The 22,244-nt window shown below is 50.7% G+C and overlaps 1 protein-coding gene across 14 annotated transcripts in view; it reads right to left on the bottom strand.

Annotated features, from left to right (window-relative positions):
- Nucleotides 1–6,629: 6,629 nt before the first annotated feature.
- CHD2 (chromodomain helicase DNA binding protein 2) overlaps nucleotides 6,630–22,244 on the bottom strand; it is a 130,886-nt gene continuing 115,271 nt past the window's right edge. For all 14 annotated transcript variants that reach the window (XM_032342123.1, XM_032342119.1, XM_032342125.1 and 11 more), the window contains 4 exons: nucleotides 21,225–21,324; nucleotides 19,973–20,186; nucleotides 14,434–14,677; nucleotides 6,630–10,196 (listed from right to left, as the gene is read on the bottom strand). In XM_032342123.1, the coding sequence (XP_032198014.1) occupies nucleotides 9,863–10,196; nucleotides 14,434–14,677; nucleotides 19,973–20,186; nucleotides 21,225–21,324 (892 nt within the window). In that variant the 3' untranslated portion in view covers nucleotides 6,630–9,862. The remainder of the gene's footprint in view (nucleotides 10,197–14,433; nucleotides 14,678–19,972; nucleotides 20,187–21,224; nucleotides 21,325–22,244) is intronic.

Below are 22,244 nucleotides of genomic sequence, written 5' to 3'. Positions count from 1 at the left end.
CTGACCTTGAGTTGTGCCGCTGCTTTGACAGTTTTCATGATGCCCCGAAGGTAGATGCCTGGCTACTTCCAGATGAACTCTCACACCCAAGCCACCTGCCCGCTTGAGGATGGAGAAGGGGCTCCGCGGAGTCAACCCAGGGTTCTGGTCCTGGGTCAGCAGGGAGTGAGGCCAGACCCCACCCCCTTGCCGGAAGGCTGGGTGGGTGGAGGGACTTCAAATCCGGACCCTGAAGAGAAGAAGGGTGGGAGAGAGGGTCCTTCAGATCCGAAGTCTGAGAGGCTCAGGGTTCCAGAAGGAGAGGGTGCGGGGGTGCCAGTGAGCTCTCCGCTGGGTCACTGTGGTCCAGGGGTGGTCCTCCGCCTCCTCGCGGGCAGGGGGCAGGCCTTCCCAGACATGACGCAGCTGCTGCTATAGAGCCGACCCCCGTTTACACGGAGACTGGGGCCTCCAGCGTGACAGCTACAGGTTTGGGCCTCCTGCCATGGGTCAGGCTTCCTGCCAAGTGTTTGATCCAAGTGAGGATTTATCACGGTGGAGCCCCCTTCCGGCCGCCTCCGCCCTGGAGTTCAGGTGACTCGAAGCCCAGGTTCCATGTGAGGGCTCCTGAGTGGCCTTCAGGTCAAGGCTGGGGGCCTGGACTACCAGAAACCGAAAGCCAAAGTTAGGGCCGGGCCCCCCTCCCCTGGACAGGACGGGATAACGGCATCCTCCGCCAGGCTGACTTAACACACCTTCTTTGCTCATGATCAGAAATGAATCCTTAAGGCAAGTGTCCCCGGGCCCCTCCCCCTGGGGTCCTCTCTCTTGCTCTAACACAGCCACGAAGTCATCTCTCCTTTCCTTTCTCTACCCCCGCCCCCGTCTTCCTTCCTTGCACAAGCGTTTTTAGCAGCATCCCCTGTGGGCCCCGTGGGAATCCGTTCATTGATTCCAGAGGCCCTGCGAGGGGCCAGGCACTGTCCCCAGCACTGGGGCCAGAGCAGTGACCCCAGCAGATGAATGTGCCCGCCGTCCCAGGACCGACTTCCGGGAGTGAGAGGCAGGCGGGGCACGAGTCAGGCTGCCGTGAGCAGAGCGGGGAAAGGGACACGGCACGGGGAGGCGGATGGCAGGCGGGCCATCCCCACTTGCTGGTTCTCTGCCCCCGAGCCAGTCCCACGCGGCTTCCGAGCCTGCCCATCTGCCACGGCGGGGAAGGGTTAGGACTGACTCTCAGGGCCTGCCAGCATACGATGACCCTGTGCAAAGGCACCTGGGGGACAGTGGAGGGGGCCACTGAAGGAGGCGGTGACAAGCTGGCCTCGAGAGGTGGAGGAGCTGGAGAGGGGTCCGAGTTCCAACTCTCCTAGATGTGTGACCTGAGCTCTTGGGGCCTCACGATGCTCCACTGAAAAATGAAGATAAATCCCACCTCCTAGGATTTTCTAGGATTATTTTCACGAAGACAAGATTATTAAAATACGATAAAGCGACGGGCCCAGAGCTCGAGCCCCAGTAGCCGTCAGCAGACGGTGTCCCCGGGGCAGCCTCATTTACTCTCAAGTTTGGGCCACCAACAGCCCAGGGTTCCCAAGCATACCTGATGTACATTCAGACCCCTTCCAGGGGCCAATATGTCTCCAGGCCCTCCCTCCATGGCTAGAGTTTTTATGATTCATGAGGCTAAACATCAATTCTTAATTGTAATACATTGTAATTATAGCTCCTTTCAACCATAAGCCCAAATGCGTTTACTAATTAAGCCTAAACAAAACTACAAAAAAGCCGTGTGACGAAGGTGGGGTTGTCCAGGCTCTTGTCGTTGGTGCCAGGGAGTGACTCCGGTCCCCTCCACTTTCCACTCTTCAGACCCTGTGAAAGCTGACACCAGACGTCCCTGCGTCCACCTGGGTAAGGAGCACGGACCCCTTGGATCCAACACGACCCTAGAGTCCCGGGTTCTTCTCTCCTTCTCACACTTCCAAATGATCCAGGGTTTGCTGAAATTACTTCTTTAAAATGTTCATCAAGGGGCGCCTGGGTGGAAGCCACTGCCTTCAGCTCAGGTAATGATCCCAGGGTGCTGGGATCGAGCCCTGCATCGGGCTCTCTGCTCAGCAGGGAGCCTGCTTCCTCCTCTCTCTCTGCCTCCTCTCTCTGCCTGCTTCTCTGCCTACTTGTGATCTCTGTCTGCCCAATGAATAAATAAAATATTTTTTAAAAATTAAAAAAAAAATAAAATGTTCATCAAAAGGAAAACAAAAAATTTAAATTCTTCCAGATATCTCTAAGGACTATCGTCCCCATCAGACATCTGTAGCCCCAAGTGTGGGAACCGCTGAGCCAGCACACCGTCGAGTGGGAATGAGCTCTTCTGATCCCTGTTTGCACCTGCTGTCAGAGGGGCCTCAGAGAGGATGGCAGGGAGGCAGCGAGCCCTTGAGCGCAGTGGGGACACGGTAGGGACCCTGTGGGGACAGTAGCTTCGAGGAGTCGGCCGCAGTAGTGGTGGTCACCTTGCCTCATCTAGCATGTCCCTGGCACGGCTCCCCCATCAGGCATGGGCGGGGCTACGTCCTCCCCGCCCCCAAAGGTTAACACCTGGCCAGGTTACAGCAGTCCACGGTGCACCTGACTGGGAGGTGAACTGTCTCCCCAGAGCCCATGCTCTCAGCTCAGCTGCTATGAGAGCCCTGGGTCTCCTTGCTGGGATCGAGGTCCCTCTTTGGTGAGCCCGCTCAGCTCTGCATCTGCTGCCCCTGCCTTCACACCTCCTTGCCTCCTCCCCATTCTGCCTGGTCCAGGGAGTCCAGGACCAGGACGTGGGCTAAGGCAGCTGGGGCTACGAAGCACAGCTGGAATGGGACCGTAATGGCTAGTGAGCGCCTCTCTGAACTGCCCGCCGGGGACCTCTGCAGCCCATCTCCCTTCCAGGCAGCGCCCTGAAGGTCCCTGCACCTTCCCTCAATCCAGCAAATAAAGGGTTATCCTCTGGCATGCCAGGAGCATTTGGGAAGATGTTCCAGAAGAGAGAACCGACTGCTTGAAACATCCCGGGAATCAGGAAGGCCTGCCTGCTGTGACCCAAACTCAGTCTGAGCGCCAGCCTGCTCAGCCCCCTGGGCTCCAAGCCCAGCCTCCACAAGGGCCTCGCGGAGGTCATGGCTATGACTACGTGGAGGCACCAGAGTGGGCTGGGGCTCCAGTGGCAATTGTGGGCACAGGGAAGGGACAGACAGGAAGGGAAGTGGGAACAGCAGGGGCCGAGAAGGCTGCTCAGAGGGAACCAAGTTTGAATTGCATCTTGAAGAAGAACCCAGATTCATCAGGCAGCTGGCAGTGATGGAGGGGGTCGAGGGACAGCAGCCTGGAGGTCAGGCTCTGCCTCGAGGACCGGCCAGAGGCTGCAAGAGCAGTTTGGGGGCTAAAGAGAGTGGCCAGCGAGGGCAGGTCACAGAGGGCTGAGGAACCCAAGCCAGGAAACTTAGAGCTCCCGTGAGGATCAGGGGAATTGCAGTGATGCCCGGCCTTGTGGCTCAAGATGTCCCTCTGGTGGCCACATGGAGGGGAAAGGGAGAAGGGACTGGACCCAGAAGGAGCCGGAGCCCGCGTGTTCCGGAATCAGGGGCTGCCATAGGGAGAGAGCTACCTGGCTGGCTAAGGCCTCCGAGAGGGCTCGGGCCAGGGCTGGCCAGCACTGCCCTCCGGGGCCTCCTGCTGGTGGAGCAGGTGAGGCCGGCTTCTCCCTGCAGCCTCCCCTCCTCCCCATCCCCTGTCACACTTCTTGCAGGGGTGAGGTGACTCCCCGTCTCCGACTCCACCGTGGCCTTTGGAGCTATGGGAGGCGCCCGCCAGGGTAGAAGAATGAGGGTGAGCCTCTGGGGGGAGGGGGGGGCTGTAAATTCAGGTGTCGGCCGCCAGGCAGGCTGTTTGTGGAAATCTGCTGCTCCCTGCAGGAAGATTCTAGAACCACAGTCACTCAGGACCCTCCCTCCAGGAACGAACGGGAACTTCAGCTCCTCTTCCAAACGGCAGGGGCAGGCCCCCAGCTCTGGTGGCAGGAGTGGTCTCCACTGAGCCTGGGGAGGTCTTAACACCGCCCTTGGAGAATGATGACAGATGCCAAGCCCAGCTCAGCCCCCTCAGTGGCCTCACTCACTCCACCACAGCCCGGCAAACTCCCGCCGTCTGTATCCTGTACTTGAGGCACGCAGAGGGAGAGAATGAGCCCCAGAAGGCCAGCTGCTTCAAACCCAGCTCTGTCCCCTTCCTGGACCTATGGCTTCCCCGACCCCCTCCCGTGGGCTCAGCTAGCAGCACCCCTGTCCCCACGCCCATCTCCTCTTTTCTCCCTGGCGCTCATGACATTTTGTCTTTCTGTCGTTGGTCTAGGTGTGCCTTGCCAACCCTCAGAGGGGCCCTCATCCTGGTTTGCCGAGTCTGCGTCCCAGCTTCTAGAACAGGGCACCACCCACAGGAGGTGCTTAAGATCTTACTCAAGGGAGAAACTTTCTCTCTCATGACCGTCTAGTCCCCACGGGACGGTGAGCACCCTGCCAGGTCTTCCTACCGGGGTCTAATCTCCTAGAGAGGGCGCTCTTCCAGGGCCCCTCCAGGGAGCTGGGATCCAAGAGGAGCAGCCCTGCTGGTCTCAGAAGTTTCTGGGCTGATGCAAGCTGGGGCCGAAAGCTAAGTTGGGCCTGCCCTCCGGGCTGGGCAGGTGCCCTCCTCGGTGTGTCCCCATTGTCCCCGCTCCCAGCAGGGGCTGGTGAACACTATCTCCTTCTGGGTAGCCCATCGCAGAGTTTACACCTTTCAACACTGAGCTCTCACGGTAAAACCACATGAACCCTAGAAGCCGCCTCCTTCATGTACAAATGACGATGTCTGGGCCATCTGCCCAGCTGCACCCAGAGGGAGGCCAAACGGAGACAACGCACTGCCCTTCCTGCCGGCCCCCTGGAGACCCCCTGGGCCCCCCAAGGCCACCATGTACACAGGGTTAGCAAGGACCACACTATAGCAGTGACCGTCCTCTTGTGGTTCACAAAACAATTTAAGATCCCAAGTGCAAACCCTCCGTGGGGCAGCTGGCCCCAAGCAGTAGATATTCTGCCTGATTTTGAGGTGAGAGGCCTGAGTCCGTGTTCCCGCACAAAGCCAGATCTCACGGCCACACACCCGGCTGGGCGACACCCAGACCTCAAGCCTAGGAGGGGGTCCACCAGCACCAGGCAGGGCCCGAGTTCTATGGACCAAGACCGTGTGTTGGGTTGGGCTCCGTCTTTTCTCCAAGCCAGGGAGCAGACACCACAGGCGGGCTGGAGGCGGGGGCCCGAGAGGGATTCCAGACTCAAAGGGTGGAGGCCAGGAAGGGCAGTAAGATGGGCCTCGAAGGCAGACCCGGCCCTGCTCTTTTAAGAGCCACAGGTTGGAATCCCAAGTCCAGACCCGGCTGGCAAACTGCAGGGCCTCGCGGTTCAGTAAGTGACCTTTCTGTTGGTGCTAATTGAGAAGGACCTGCTTTAATGCCAGACATGCGAGGCCCCGCCAGGGAGCAGCTGGTGGGGGCGGGGGGAGCCTGGGCCTGCTTTTTCCAGTAAAAGGCGGGCTTCTTGGCAGCAGCTGGTTTAGAAGCCGCGTTGCTATTGTAAATCATAAGCTGATTATTGCAGCGCTTTCAAGTTTCCCAAAGAGGTTCCAGCCGAGCTGTGAGTTGCAACACGACTGTGAATTGTTTATCGGCAGGAGGAACCCTCAACTCTGGAGTCTCTGCCTCAGGAACGCGAGGCCCTAAAAATCCCAGCCTCTCCTTCCTGGCCAGGCCAGGATGAGGGAGGCCCCCCGCCGCCAAGCCTCCTGGGTTGACGGTCACGCCAGTTAACGGAACGTATGGGTTTACTGAGTATCAAGAATCGAGAACTCTGTGAAGATCGGAGTTCGGTTTTGCAGTCCCTGAGTATCGACAAAACCCCTTGGGTCTGGCCAACCCCTCGAGCTCCCGCTCAGACGGCATCTCCGCCCTTGGGCTGTGCCCCGCTTCCTCCGTCTGGGCCTCGCAGGAGCTGGGCCTGCCCCTGTGCCAAATTGCGAGAGTTAACATTGTGTCAGTGTTTCCATTATAAAATGCCTCTTTCCCCCCTTCATGAATATATAACCCAACTGTTAAATTGCCCTCAAGGCTGTGGGCTGGCACACACGGCCCAGTCACTTCCTCTGGATGGAGGGGGCGGGGCAGGACCCCTGTCCAGACAAGACAGGTCTTCACATGCACATTGCCGGGCTCCCGGGCACCACCACGGGATCCTAAGGGAAGCTCTACTCCACCAGGGGCTACAGATCCTCGGGCTCTCCCAACCCCACCGCCCAGTGCTCAGGACACTGAGGACAGGAGCTGCTCCGCCAGGGGCTGTCAGCTTCGGGGAAAATCTCAGAACCCCCCCACCCCCGACCCCCAACCCCCAGACCCAACGCCACAACTGGCCCCCGAAGGAAAAACAATGAGACTTTAAGAGGCTCCATTTCACACGCTGGCGAACAGTCTGAACGACCCAGAGAACAAGGGGAGGGAAGGGGAGCCGAGGTGCAGCCAGTCAGAGCTCACACCAACCCAACGCAACGTCACAGTGTTCGCCCAATTCTAGAAATCCTTAGTAACACTTTTTAATATACAAGAATCAAAAGTACAGCAGTTTTACAATGTAGGAAAATTTAATACATACTATATAAACAACATTATTTACATCAGAAATCACTAGGACAGTGGCATTTTTCACAAATATAAATTAATTACTGTTTTAGTCAACAGGTTTTAAAAGTCCACAATTTTACAATAAAGAAAAACCATCCGTCCCCAAACGTGTGGGGTCCGGACGGACTAAAGCAGCCTGGACCCTTGGCCTGGCTCTCCTCGCCCGACACGGCAGCCCTCAGACAAGCCGGAAGACCGCTGGCGCTGGGCCCTGGGCCCCCGCTCCTGCTGACGAGTGGATTTTGGTCTGTAGGATTCCAGTGTCCCTGTGTGAATTTGTAGCGGACTCGCGTGTGCACCACATGTCCTGATGCGGCTCTCGGGCATCAGGCTACAATGTCTGCAGCACGGTGGGAGCAGTGTTCTGGTTTCCCGTGGAAGGGCTAAAGGAATGACTAGAAGGGGCGGGGGGCCGCCCTGGGTCCATCAGATCGGGCTCTGCAGAGGATCTGGCTGTTTCTCTGCAGCCATCTCTGAGAAGACCACAGTGATGTACCTGGGCTTTCAGGGCCCCCTTTCCCAGGGCCGTGGTACACCGCGTTAATCCTCATTCATATTCAGATCTCAGATGATGCGGACGCCCCTCTTCCTCGACCCCCGCTGTTTCTACCCGGTTATGAAATCCTTCAAAGCTAGGCTCCATGGACTGCCGCCCTCACGGGTTCCTGGGGCAGTTTATCCCACCCGCAAGGGAGAGAATTCCTACCTGTGCAAATTTGTTTCTGATAAGAGCATACAGTATTCATACTGATTTAGGTCAATGAGGAAATGCCTCCTTTTTCCCAACCCAGTCTTCAAACATACTTCAACATCTAAAATAGATGCTTTTATGGGGATACTGTAATTTTATAATCAATTTAACACTGATCCGGCGAATATAGCCTTTTGCTACATCATATGGCACTACAAGTCCTGAATGTAAACAAAAGGAAGTTCCTTTTTCTTCATGATGAGACATCTTTGGGAATAACTCACATCTCCTATCAACCTCAGAGACAATCAATCACCCTTGCAGAGCCCTGAAATTCAGAGCCTCCAGCAACTCCTCCCAGCTTCCCTTAAGGGAAGGGGGATGCCACGCCTCCCAGGACACAGCCTGACCTCCCGCGGGGAGACACGTGCTGGTGCTCATCCCTCCCCCCAACCCCAAAGAACCCGGCAAGCCAACCTAGCCTTCCACTTGGGCCTGGGCAAGAGGAACACAGGGTAGTGTGAGTACTGTCGGCGGGAAGCTCAGCTGGTGGTGGCCACAGCAGACACAATCTTCTCTCACTGAGCAGTCGCCATGGGACGACCACGGCCAGGGGCTCCTATGCGTTCCTTTGTGCTGTGCTCCGGGCATGCTGACCCCCTTTGAGCCCACGCTGCACATCCCTAGTACCATGAGGAGATATAGGTAAGGACGGGGCAGGCCCACTACTCCCAGCACAAGCTGTGAGGACCCAGACGCTGGCCAGCTCCAGGGCGCCGCGCACAGCGAGCAGAAATGACCCAGTAGAGCCGTGTCGGCTCCACTAAGGCGCTGGGACTGGGGGCTTTGCTAGTAAAGGCATTAATGGTGCTGCCCAGGGTACCGGCAGGTAAGTGATGATCATTTTGTGACGTCCTCACAGGTTAGTTCAGGGAGTTGAACCCTGTGCGTGCCCAACGGGAAGCTTCTCACCAGCTCTGAGCCTGGACACGTTTAGGCACGGTGTAGGTTCAAGTCAGTGCGTCCACCTAGAAAGGCCTTTGGATATTCACACAATACTGGCAAGCGGTATTTTGAAAGAGGAGAACGGAAGGCCCAGCATCAGGGGAACGGAAGCAGCCTAATGAACTGGTGCAACCAACCTGCCTTTTGACTCCATTCGGCCCTGCACCACTCTGACCGTCAACGCGGTCCCCTGGCCTTGGAGGTTTCCTAGTTTGCAAAAACTCTTAAGTTAGGTTTGTACTTTATTTGATCTCATTCTAAACAACAGTGGAGTTCAAGTCTACTGCTGCCTGCCTAGCTGTGGGAGCTGTTCCCCGCAGGTCGCTGAGCCTCACCAGTGCACCCGCCACACGGGGTCAGCAGACGTGTGTTCCGCGTCATGCTGGGCAGAGGAAACTAAAGTGCCTACAAGGCGGCTAGTGAGGCTGACCTGGCACAACACCCCAGGCCCCCTCTCCCCACGAGACCCACTCACCACCTGCACCTGTACCCCACCCCCCCCTTGGCACCTGCCAGCACCAAGCTTCCCCCGCCACCCCCTGGCCCTCAATGGACACTTCTCATCCCAGGATCAGAAATCCACCAGGGATTCCGGGTCCCTGGCCACACCACCCCCACCCCAGCCCCGCTTTCAGCCCACTCCCAACCAAGGAAGACCCACGCCAACGCCAGTGCCGGCCTGCTCACAGTACTCTGAAGTCCGCCAGATGGGCCCTCGCCTCCCTGGCACCAGGGCGAAGGAGGCCCACGGCGGAGACTAAGCATTTGAAATGTACAGATAGTGTGGGAAAAATTAGTGTCGGTCAGGAAGGGGCCGCCGTGGAAGCTGTTCCCCTCTGTCCTCCTGTGCCACAGATGTCATGCTGAGGCCCAAGGGTACGGTTTCTCCCAAGAACATGTCTGAGGAGTGTGCCCACTCCCCCTTTAAGTCCCACGAGGCGAGACCCGAGCCCCGCTCCCTGTCAGCAGCATGTCACGTCACAGTGAAGCAATCGTGTGCCGTCCAGCAGGTCCCGGCAGCCTGCACGCACACGCTCCTACCCAGCCCCCCGCACCCAGGCTCAGGGCGCACGGACCCCGGCAACAAAACATCCCGACTCTAAGATCCCGTCTTCCTTCACTGGGGAAACACAGCCCGCGAAGCCGGTACACACAAGTCACCTCTTCCTCCCAGCACCCATCGCAGTGGCAGGCTGGAACCAGGCTGGGTGGGATGGGGTGTCGAAGTGCAGGAGTGGCGACCCAAACCCAAGCGGGACCAAGTGAAAGGCCCCCCACTCCTTGAGGCGCTCCTTCGGCCGGCAGGCTGGCAGCAGCAGCAGCATGTCCAGAAACTCCACTCACTGGTCTAGATAACTGGCTCCCGTTGGATCAGACCAAAAATACCCAGGTGCTCAATGACTCTTGCTCTCCCCTTCTTTCCCAGCTGTCCTTTATGTTTTCCGAACATTCCAGTTATAATCTGGGTTGTTTTTCTGTTCTAGTGATCTCTCCAATGGAGACCTGTGATCCAGGGGTGACTTGGAATCATGGGGAGATTTCTGAGAAGGGGGCGAGCGAGGGTCTGAGACTGCGGGGTGCAGTGGGGGCAGGGGCTGTTTATATTCCCCCAATTTGTCTGTGTGGAAAGAGCGGTAATGGTCCGAGGGTCCTTGGCCATGGTAGCCCATAGGGGGGCGGTGGTCAGACATGCGTCGGAAATCCTGCTGGTGATAATTTTGAGGCCGAAATTCATCGGATCTCCTCCGCTTGGAGTCATGATGGTGCCTGAAATGGAGATGCAAAGATCAGCGGAAAGACGGAGCCCGTCCCCTTCTCCCTCCTCCACTGGCTCTTCCCTGCGCATTCATAGTCCAGGACACTTCCAAAGGACTGCTTGTAAATGCTTACTTTACGAGGAATCCAAAAAAGCCAAAAAAACACAAAAACAACAACAAAAAAAACAACCCACACAAGCAATAACAAAGGGCTATTTTACACTTATTGGCAAAACATATCCTTTGAAATGACATAAGCCTCAAGTCTGCAATGAAACAAGTACACACTTGAATCACTGGTGGCTTTGTAAAGCTGTACTCCCTTCAGGAAAACTGGCAAGATCTACAAACATTTTCATATTCTTTGACCTGGTCCAGGAGAAAAAGAGCCACGGAAATGATTTGAGAAGTTATTAGTAACAGCAAAAGCTACAATCAACCCCAACGGTCAATAATATCTGATGGGTTAATTACATTATTTTAAAAATTGATTCAATGTGAGGAATATTAAAATTTTTAATTAGCACTACAGTAAACTACTTGTTATCCCATTAGGAGAAAATTGGTGTAAGTCAACAACGAAAAGACAAACAACCCAATTCGAAAATGGGCAAAGGACAAAAACAAACATTTCTCCAAAGATCTACAAATGCCCACTAAGCACATGAAAAGATGACCCACATCTTTAATGAACATTAATCATCAGGGAAATGCAAATCAAAATCACAATGAGCTAGCCCTGATTCGCACCCACGAGGATGGCCACGTTTAAACACACACGCACACACACATGCGCCAACAGAAGAGAAGTGTTGGCAAAGGTGTGAGAAAATGGCCACTCTTGTACATTGCTAGTAGGAGGGTAAAATGTTTCCACCACTGTGGAAAATCAGTGGTTTCTAGGAAGTCAGTAACAGAACTACCATGTGAGTAACAATTCCCTCCTAGGTGTATGCCCAAAATAACTGAAAATGGGTATTCAAACAAGTACTTTTACGCCTGTGTTCACAGAGCACTATTTATAAGCACCAAAGGTGGAAACGACTAAACATCCGCCAACAAATGAATGGATCAACAGCACACCGCCATGAACTATTATTCAGCCATGAAAAGAAACCAAGTACAGGCATGTTCTCCAATGCGGGGGAGACTCACATGACACTACATATTCAAAGAAGCCAGTCACAAAAGAGCACATCTTGTAGGATTCCACGTATACAAAATATCCAAGGGAAGTAAATCCATGAAAACAAAATACAGACTGGTGATCAGGCACTGGGGAAACAGCAGAATGGGGCGACTGTGTCATGGTGCTGGGGTTTTCCCTGGGGTGATTGGTGTTTGGAACTCAAGGTAGTGATGATAGCAACACTGTGGATGTATTAAATGTCACTGAATTGTTCACCTTGAAACAGTTAACTCATACTATGTGACTTTCCGCTCGTTAAACGAGAGAGAGGGAGAGAGAGGGGACAAAATGTACAGAACAATGGTTCTCAAGACACCAGATGTCAGGTAACAAAGAACAGTGATTCCTTGAGGGATGGAAATTGAAGGAGATGAAGCTTGTTAACAAACCCCTCACTGCCTTGAGACGGCGTGCAGGCCTCAGCGCAGGGAAGGGAAGACTCCCAGAGTTGAGAGGCAGGGACAGAACCAAGGCAGCTGGAGTCCAGAGGATGGAACACAGAAGAGAATGCAGGAGACAGAAAGAAGTTCAAAGACACGCAAAGGGTTCCCCTTGGGATTCAGTGAACAACTGTTCAGGGTGTGCACGTGAAGAAACTACCTGAGGCCAGGAAATAACCCCCCGGAAGGTCAGAGGTGCCAGTGCCCTGCTCTCACCAGCTATACCAAAAAACAAGCTTCAAGGGACATCAGTAGAGTACAACGAAGCCTTCTTGCCTGGGTGGTGGGAACAATTAACCCCTGCCAGACCACTGCTCCCAATCTGCCCGAAGAATCTTAACAGCAAGACCGGAAAGCATCAAACTGTTGGCAAGTAATCTGTGTCTCACAACAAAGATCCAGAACGTTTATAGGAATATAACATATCCGGTACTCAGTGAGGCATCTGACCAAAAATTACTTGGCATGGGGGCACCTGGGTGGCTCAGTGGGTAAAAGCCTCTGCCTTCGGCTCAGGTCATAATCTCAGGGTCCTGAAATCGAGCCCCGCATCGGGCTCTCTGCTCAGCGGGGAGCCTGCTTCCTCCTCTCTCTGCCTGCTTCTCTGCCTACTTGTGATCTCTGTCTGTCAAATAAATAAATAAAATCTTTAAAAAAAAAATTACTCGGCATGGAGAAAACCAGGAAACTAAAACCATAATGAGGAAATGTTAACCAATTTAAACTAATCCAAACAGTAAATTAGCCAACAAGGATATAAAACTATTTATAAGCTGTATTCCAGATTTCAAAAGGTTAGAGGAAGATTTAAACTGGGTGGGTGGGTGGGGAAGGCCCAAATACAACTTCTAGAAATAAAACTCCAATGTGTGACATGCAAAATACACTGGATGGGCCTCAAGGCAGGTTAGATTGAAAAACAAACCTCAGATAAACCCACAGATTCAAGAAGCTCTACACTTCGCAAGAAAAACAAACATGAGGCAAAATACAGCAAGATGCACTATAATCAAATCGTTAAAAACTAGAAACAAAGGAAAAAACACGTTACATAAAGAGAAACAAAGATAAAGATGACAGATCTTTTCCCTCTGAAACAGTTCAAATGGAGAGAAGATGAACACCTTTAAAGTACTGAAAGTGCTGATTCAGAATTTATACCCAGCAAAGGTATCTTTCATATGCGAAGGCCAGCCAAAGGCTTTCTCAGACACAGAGATGTGGAAAGAACCAGCAGACCCCTACCAAATGAAAAGGTCTTCAGGCAGGAGTAAAAAAAAAAAAAAAAAAAGTGACACCGAATGGAAATACAGATCTAGACCAAGAATTACAGGGCAAATGCCCACTGGAAGCCGACAAGATGACACAGGAGGGAGGGGGCGGAGGGGACATGGAGCCTCTAGAGGAGGCAGCTGCTACCTGGCCAGAGCCACTGTGCTCATGTGTTAACAGGTCCTCCAGAAATGAGGAGATATTTATATAAAACTTCCCAAATTTAAATTCAAGTCCAAACAAAGCATGTCATTAGCCTAAGGAAAACCAAAGCTGCTGTGAGGTTAAAATACAGTCAAGTCCTAAAACCAGAAAGAACAAAACAAAACCACTTCAGGCTTCCTGTAGTCACTAACTCACAGGTTACAAAGGTAACGGGCTCATATGGTCCTGAACAGCTGTAGACAGGGTACGACTTCAAAAGCTCTTCACCCCTCAACTCTGGGCTTGGGGCAGACAAGGACCATGGGCCGGGACCCATCACAGTATCCTGCCTCCTGAGAAGCAGGCACCAAACTTAATAATTGGGCTGCAGACTCGAATTTAATTTTAAGGCTACCACTTCTCTACGCTTCCTCAGAGGAAGGCAGAGAACGTTTCCTGTACATGCGGAATGATGACCCTGCAGAATGATGACCCTGCAGATGGCTCCCTATGACCCGAAGAATACAACTCAAGACCTCTAACCTGGCACTGAACCCCTTCCTAGCCAAAGTGTTCATCTTCTGGGCCTCCCTCTCTGGGTGCTGACCCTTGGCCTGGACCTGTGATAACCAATTCCATTTCTCTTTGCTTAGCAGATTCTTTAGGGCCTGAGGCAAGAATTAGCAACCTCGTCTCTTCCTCAGCCCCCAGGAGAAAAACTCAAAAACCTCTACTTTTTTTTTTCTTTTAATATTTTTAAATTTAATTTTTAAAAAATTAAAAATTTTTATTTTTAAATTTAATTTTTTTTAATTAAAAAATTTTATTTTTTAATTTAATTTAATGAATTTTAAATTCACTGTTTTATGCACCACACCCAGTGCTCCATGCAGTATGTGCCCTCCTTAATACCCACCACCAGGCTCATCCAGCCCCCCACCTCGTCCCCTCCAACACCCCTACTTTCAACCCTCCACTCAGCACATGGGCCAGCTGCCTACACCAGGATTCCTCCCCAACACCCTAAGGATGCTCTGACGGCAAAAACATCGGCTCAGACTAGGGACCATGCCTGGCACATGAGGAGATGCTCAGTGAACATGTAATAAGTCCATGAATGTGTATGTCACTTGTCTCTCCCCCTCAAAGAGTAAAACTCCCAGCAGAGGTCAGCACCTTGCATCTCGGGGCCTTCAGCTCACCTGTCGTAGTAATCTCGGTGTCCCCTGTGGTCTCGGTCACTGCTGTACTGGTCATAAGGTCTCTTTCTGGACAAGTTGTTGGGTCTATAGCTCCCAGAGCGGTGGGCGTCCACGTGCCGCCGGTCGCCGTAATGGTGGTCCTTGTACCAGTGCTGCTCGTACGGATGGTGCCTGTCGCTGCCCCACGGAGGATTGTTGCCGCCACCATAGTTGAACTTTCTTTCCCTCTGCCAGTCTCCTCGGTCTGCAGGAAAACAAACAACAGTTTCACGACTGCAACAATGGCTGAACTGCACACCCACTGAGGTTTAAACTCAAAGGCTGACACGTGTGATGGAAACACATTAAATTTCCTCCTGCGTCCCCTTTTGCTGCTGGTAAACGTACCAGCACTGAGTCCCAACACTCTCTCCCTCAAAGTTTAAGGCAAAAGAAAATCCACGGGCTTTCTCTTAGGAAATCCCAAGATTTTACTTTTTATTTTCCAAGCCTCTTTACCTTCCAATCTGGGGCCAACCCTTAAAATGAGATTTCACTCAAAAAAAGAAAACCAAACATTAGCTGAGAAAACAGAACCTGCTGAGTTTCACAGCTTAGTACCTTCTGTTTACATGTCGAATGTCTGTTTACCTACTAGTACCATAAGCCACGCCTGGTCTCTGAAAGTATTTCCAGACTATTCACACTGATTTACTACTCTTTCCCAGCCCACACCAACGAGATGAACCTCCTCCTGTAAAAAGTAACACCTTTAACTGTGGATTTGGATCAGTACGCTACCTCTCAAGGACGGGGCCAAACTGAAATGTTTTTGCTTCTGCAGCCTCCCTTTTCCCCTGAGAAGAATTACACTGATGTGAATCAAAAAAGGTAGTGAACACACAAAAGTTCAGGAATGGAGGCTAAAGAGGTTCAAGTGTGACCCAAAATATATGTCCACTCAGAACCTACAGTGTGACTTTACTTGGAAATAGGGTCTTTGTGAATGTAAATTAAGGATTTCAAGATGAGATCACCTTGGATTTAGACTGGGCCCTAGATCCAAGATATTCTTCTAAGAGAAAGGGAGAGGGTGGTCTGAGACAGACATGGGGAGGAAGGCCATGGAGGGAGGGCGGCAGCAACGGGGACCATGGAGCCACCAAAGAGCACAGAGGCCTGACTGCTGGCAGGCACTACACAGCCGGAGAAAGCCTGGGAACAGATTTTCCTTTATGTCTCCCAGCTTACACCGACTTCAGACTTCTGGCCTCCAGAAGTGTGAAAGAATACATTTCCATTGTTCTAAAAAATCACCCAGTTTGTGGTCCTTTGTTATGGGCAACCTTAGGCTTAATGAAAAGGAATATATACATATATATGTATATATATATGTATATATTCCTTCATGAAAAGGAATATATACATATATATGTATATATATATGTATATATTCCTTCTGGTTAAGCCAGATATATATATATATATGCCCATATATGCCCATACCCATGGCCTCCCAGGAAATCCATCTTCTATCTGCAAATATGCTAACACCAAGAATATGCCACCAGACAGATGTCTCTACTCATTTTGCTGGTCTTCTAAGCACTTCTGTATAGAGCCAAAGAGTAACACCATGAAGGAACCTGTGCAGCTTGGACTCTGACATCATTCACGTAACATGCAGTCAACCAGTGGCTTCACGTCACTGCTGATCCAAGGTGGGTTGGGCCAGACCAACAACAAATAAAAAACGATGACTATTCTGGTGAATTAACTTAATGGACAAGGACAAAAATGCGACACCTTCACAACATGAAAACAAATCGCTTGAAGATGGCTTGACACCAAATGGAAAGCACTGTTTCCAACAGGGTGTCGGTGTCTGTGGTATGGTGGAGATGCTTACAACTCAAGCCAAGCCCTTTATTTCCAGAGAAACTAAACAGTGTTTTTCTTTCTTCTTGAATCCACCATGAGGTAGGTCGCTGGTTAGAAGTACTGAGCTATTAAGGACATGGGTGAAGAATCCAAGACTTAAATAAAAGACTACAGTGAGCAGACTAAGAGGAGTTCTTTCAAAGCATCAGAATATAAAATCAGTGACGTCACACAAATAACAAAAAACTGGTCTGATCCCAGGAAAAAGTCAGGCCCAATAATACAATCAGATACACAAACATGGAAACACTGCCCAGTCACCCTGTACAGTTAATTACCTTTCCTCCCCTCAATCAAAGGGCGATCAATTAATTCTGAACTACTTGGACTTTTAAGATCAGAAGACATGGAACTTCTGTTCCAGGTAGTTTAGAGCAGCTTGAGCGGAATCACACTCTGCCAAGAACAGTAAGAAATGCCACATAAACAAAAACTACCTGTTTGGAGACATAAAAGAACAGCCAGAGCCATCACAACTAGCAGGAGTAAGACTCCAAAGAGCAGAAAAGCTCAGAGAGGTTAAGAGGTCAAGTGACCACCAAAGCCACTGCAGGCAGGGGGAGGAGAGGTGGGGGGGACTGTGATTCTGGGCACAGGTGAGAGGCTGAACATCAGAGCTGCTCCCAGCACAGGACCAGAGACACCAGCAGAGGACCAGCCTACAAGGACCTGGAAGGCATGGTAGTGCTGAGAGGCTCAAACACACAACCAGTCTTCCCTTAGGACACGTGCTGAGTCTGCAGGGAGCAGAAGGCTAAAAACCCTAAACCGGAAGCCTCAGAACAGGAGAGCGAGCAGTCAGCGGCAGTCTCACAGTGCTGAGAAAACCAAGCCTGGAGGTCAAGGCCTGCAGGAGGGTAGAGGGTAGAGAATGCTACTATAGGCTCTCCACTGAGCACCCTTAAGAGCTAAGCCCCAGGATGAGGGACCAGAGACAGACTAGATTAGAAGATCGCCTCCCACTCCATGTGCCCAGGGGAGGGAAGAATGAACCCTCTCCCGGGAAAGGAACACCATGTGGAGCTTACACAATTTCTACAACATAGTTCCCCCCCGCCCCAATGTATGTATATATATTTAAAGATTTATTTGGGAGAGCAAGACAGAGCGAACGAGAGAGAGCGCACAAACAGGAAGGAGGGGTAGAGGGAGAGGGGCTCCATTTCAGGACCCCGAGATCATGACTGAGCCCAAGGTAGATGCTTGAATGACTGAGCCCCCCAGATGCCCCACAGGTTCCCCCATTTAATCAAAACTAAGAAGGCATGCCTAAAGACAGGGCTGTAGGACTGAAAACCAAGAGAAATGAAACCTACTACAGAAAATGACGCACAGTAACTTAGACCCTAGAGTTAGCAGGTTAAGATTTTCAAATAACTGTAATTCTTATGTTCAAAAAAAGAGGAAAAGATGGAGAAAATCAAGTTTTCTTAAAAACCTGAGAATTTTACTGAAAGAATGAAATGTATTTTTCAAAAGAATCAAATGGAAATCCTAAAACCAAAGTTTAGAAAGAAATACACACTTCTTCTGATTATTACAGAATACCTGACCTTCCGTAAAATCCTAAAATACTATGACTTCTGTATGTTCTATGTACTTCTGGCTTTGATTCTATATGCGGTTTTCCCTTTCTTCTTACTTGTATCTTTAAAATCCATGCTCAGTATTAACCAGTGAAGCAACAGATGGAGAAATTATTAACTTCCTGCAATCCCCCTCCATTCCCCGCATTGTAAGGTCACTGGTACTGAGTGTGTTCTCACGTGTTTCTCTGTGCTTATTCAAACATCCACTATGGAGAACAGCTTGGTGGCTCTTCAAGAAATTGAATTAGAATTACCATATAACCCAGCAATTTCACTACCAGGCATATACCCACAAGACTTGAAAACACGTCCTCAAATACACACAAGATATTTCACAGCAGTACTATTCACAATAACCAAAAAAAAAAAAAAAAAGAAGAAGAAGCAACCCAAACGTCCATCCACCCATGAACAGATAGAGACTGTGGTCTGTGTCCATACAGTTTAGCCACAAAAAGGAATGAAGTACTAACAAACATTACAATGTGAATAAACCTACAAAATACTAGGCCAAGTGAATGAATCAGACACACATATATAGAATGAGTCCAGGAACAGGCAGTGTCCCAAACACAGAAATCCACACGGACAGAATTCACACCGGAGGCTGCAGGCAAGGGGCGGGGAGAAACCGCCTCACAGATACGGGATTTCCTTTTGAGCTGATGGAAATGTTTAGGGACTCAGAGAGCAGTGGTGGTTACACACAACACTGTGAATGTAGTAAATGCCACTAAACCGGATAAATAAAATGGTGAACGATGGGGCGCCTGGGCGGCTCAGTCAGTTAAGCCCTTGCTGTCCACCAGGGTCATGATCCCAGGCTCCTGGGATCGAGCCCCCGGCCGGCTCCCTGCTCAGTGGGATGCCTGCTGCCCTCCTTCCAACCACCCCGCCCCTGCTCCTGCCTGCTCTCTCCCCCGTGCTCTCTCTCATACTTTCTCTCTCAAATAAATAAATCTTTTTTAAAAACCACAGTATCTATAAAAAAAAGTGAAGTTGGTAGTATGTAAATGTCACCTTAAAAAAGCTAAAGAGGCACATACAGATTTTGTTGTTGTTGTTTTCTCTCCCATTTTTTTTAATTTCTAAAACCAACTCCTTCTTTTTAATAACTGATAATAATAATGTACAAAGCACGAACGTCCTACCATTTATCTCATGATACTCCTGCTAATGGATATCCAAAGTTATTTCCAGCTTTTTGCCATTCTAAGACCAGAATGGCAGCCTCCTACATCCTGGTAGATACCAAAAAGTAAAAAGCTTCTGTATTTAGATATTTCAGATTCATTTCTGTAAGCACTGCAGCAATTTGCACTCTTCGCAATTTCCATGTATTCCACCCTTTTAATTTTTATTGATGTGAATGGGCAAAAAAATTACTTAGCTTGCTACTGCCTGAATTTACATTTCCCTATGAGCAATGATGGCCACTTGTCACACTGGCCCCCTGAATTTCCTCCTGTATGAATTCTCTATTCCTAACCTCTGCCCATTCTTCTATTTGGTTATTCTTTTGTTGTCAGTTTACAAGGGCTCTTTCAGTATTAGCAGTTTTGACCATCTGACTGTCCCATATAATGTAAACTGCTCCTCTCAGCCTATTACTTGTTTGTTTGGCGATGTTCTTCTTCATGCCGGAGTAACGACCAGCCTTCTGGATCTTTACCTCACCCTCCGTCTCACTGAGACGGAAGACAACAATGTCCTGAAGGAGAATGAAGCACAGGTCCACCTGCTGTCTTCAGAATAGCAAATGATTCTTTTGGCATCTCTTCTTAAAACTCCACTTCATGGGGTGCCTGGGTGGCTCAGTGGGTTAAAGCCTCTGCTTTCGGCTCAGGTCATGATCCCAAGGTCCTGGGATTGAGCCCCAAATCAGGCTCTCTGCTTGGCAGGAGCCTGCTTCCTCCTCTCTCTCTCTCTGCCTGCCTCTCTGCCTACTTGTGATCTCTGTCAAATAAATAAATAAAATCTTAAAAAATAAATAAGTAAGTAAAAAACAACAACTCCACTTCATGACCTACCTGCGTTACTGAAGTGTCTCTTGTTGGGGTGATTATAGTTATCTCGTGGGTGTCCGTGCATCTGTGGGCCGTGGGAGGCGGGCAAGTGAGGCTTCTGAGGGTGAAGGTTGTGCGGGGTGTGGGACTGAGAGATCAGGGAGTCCCGGCTGGAGCCTGAAGCCTCTGGCCGAAACGGCTTCTTTCCACCAATCACATCATCTTTCTTCTTTTGCTCCTGAGAATAAAAAGGAAACCAAAGCTTCATAATCCCCTGGCTGGCAGAGTTCCCAAGAACAGTACAGGAAAATAAAAAAAGAACAGTACAGAAAGCACCACCTCCAAGTATTCCTCTCTCGCCCCTCGTGGTTTTGGACCTGCCGTCTATGACACGCTTATAAACCCTGTTCAGGAACTGCCCTGAGCTCCTGCAGCACGCCAGCCTCTCAGAGCAGCACCTGCTGCCCCAACAAGGAAATCACCCTTTGCTGGCAAGTCCCGTGAGCAGGTGTCACGGACTAACATGTCACTGACATGTTAGTGGTGGAGGTGTTCCATGTTCACAGATGGGCCGTGAGTGGCTGATTTGGGGACGGCCCACACGTCAAGTCAGCAGATCTGGAAAAAGGCATGCTGGCCTCAGGAACACGGCCCCTGCAGAATCAGGGAAGCCACTTATATGCCCATCGCGCCCCCCCCCCCCCCGCCCCGCGCCAGAGAAGGGAAGGAACCTCTAGGTACCTTCTTGTGTTTGCTCCCTTACGTGAGCAGTTGGGATGCTACGTACGAAAGCTAGAAGGACACCAATACACATGGCCCAGAAAAGAACAGAGGAAGTACTTTCTGCCTACAACCCTGTTACTTATCAGGAGTCAGGTTTGTAAGCCGCCACAAGATTGGTGAATAAATGACTCCAGGACAGAGAAACACACGGTTAACGACTCCCTGTCAGAGTTTTAATTCGCTTTGGCTCTAATCCGTTGGCTATTTCACCCATCCAGTGTCACTGTTACTTTTCCCAGTAGGGGAGCATGCAGAGACGCTGCACAAGTAACACGGCGTTAGGGCGCACTGTGGGGGACAGGCAGGGCTGTGCTGGGCACCTCCACCCTCCTGCACCTCCCCTTCCATCTGTATTGAGGGCAGAGAACCAAGGACCCTTCTGGCACCAACAGTATCTTCCCCTGACCATCTTCCCAGGAAAAAGAGTAATGAAGGAATTCTGTGGAACTGGTTTTTATCGGATTATATAAATTGGATTAAATGTGTATTTTACCTCTTCTTCTTGAGATCTTTTCTTATGAGCCATCTTGTATAACTTATGCAATTTTCGAGCATCAAATTCTGTAAACTTGGAAACAAAAATCCATAGGTTCCTAAAGAAAAGTAAAAAATAAAAAACAGCTCTAAGTAAATCACAGAATGCGTTAAATGACTTTCTGTTCTCTTTACTGATGACAAGCTACTGAATTCTGCCACAGAGCCTCACCCAAGTGTAGAAATTAAGTAACAGAAACATTCCTTAAGGTCTGCGCTTCATTAACACATCTTTAGATGTCAGTGTTTGAACAGAGTCTGACCAAGGAGTCTGGAGACAAGGGTTCGGGTCTCCTAGCGCAAACCCCTTAATCCACCGGCACCCAGCAAAGTCCTAAAGTCTCTGGATTCAGCCACACAATCCATCATTACTCCCATCTTCCCAGCTGGGACCTACATACATTCGTGCATTCCCATGTTGCTGTCCCTTCTTCCTTCCCAGCTGTCACCACCAGGATCTCTCATTTCTTTCTGAAAACTCTGCAGTGCCTCCCTGCAATACCACTGCACTCATCCTAGCAAGCATTACCATAGCCAGCAGAGTGACTGACAGAACGGGCGTCTAGAACAAGGAGGCAGCAGTACTCGTGGTGAGCTGGAAAAGGAGTCTCACCTGCTTCCATGCTTTGGAGAGAACAGTTTGACCACAACACGCCCCCCACAGAAACGGGACTGGCTCCCGAAGCCGTACACCTGCTGCACTGTCCCTTCCTTTTTAAGGTCTTCCAGAGTGGGCTTCAGTGGTCTTAACAAACTGCCTCTGAACCCTAAAACCCGCCCAGCCCCCCTCACTGGCCCACTTATAAGCCTGTGCCAAAGCCTGTGCCAAAGCCTGAAAACTCTCCTGTAAGCAAGTCTGCCCAGCTCAAGTACCCCTGCCTGCCTCTCAGAAGGGCATCCTCCCACACTACTCCTCTGCAGGCCCCGCCTCCTTCTTGAACACCTGCCATACCTGGTCTTGCAATGCCCACTTCAGCAT

This window comes from Mustela erminea, chromosome 5, assembly GCF_009829155.1.
Source record: "Mustela erminea isolate mMusErm1 chromosome 5, mMusErm1.Pri, whole genome shotgun sequence".
NCBI lineage: Eukaryota > Metazoa > Chordata > Mammalia > Carnivora > Mustelidae > Mustela > Mustela erminea.
Note: the sequence above shows the minus strand (reverse complement) of the source record. Positions and strands in the feature narration are given on the sequence as shown.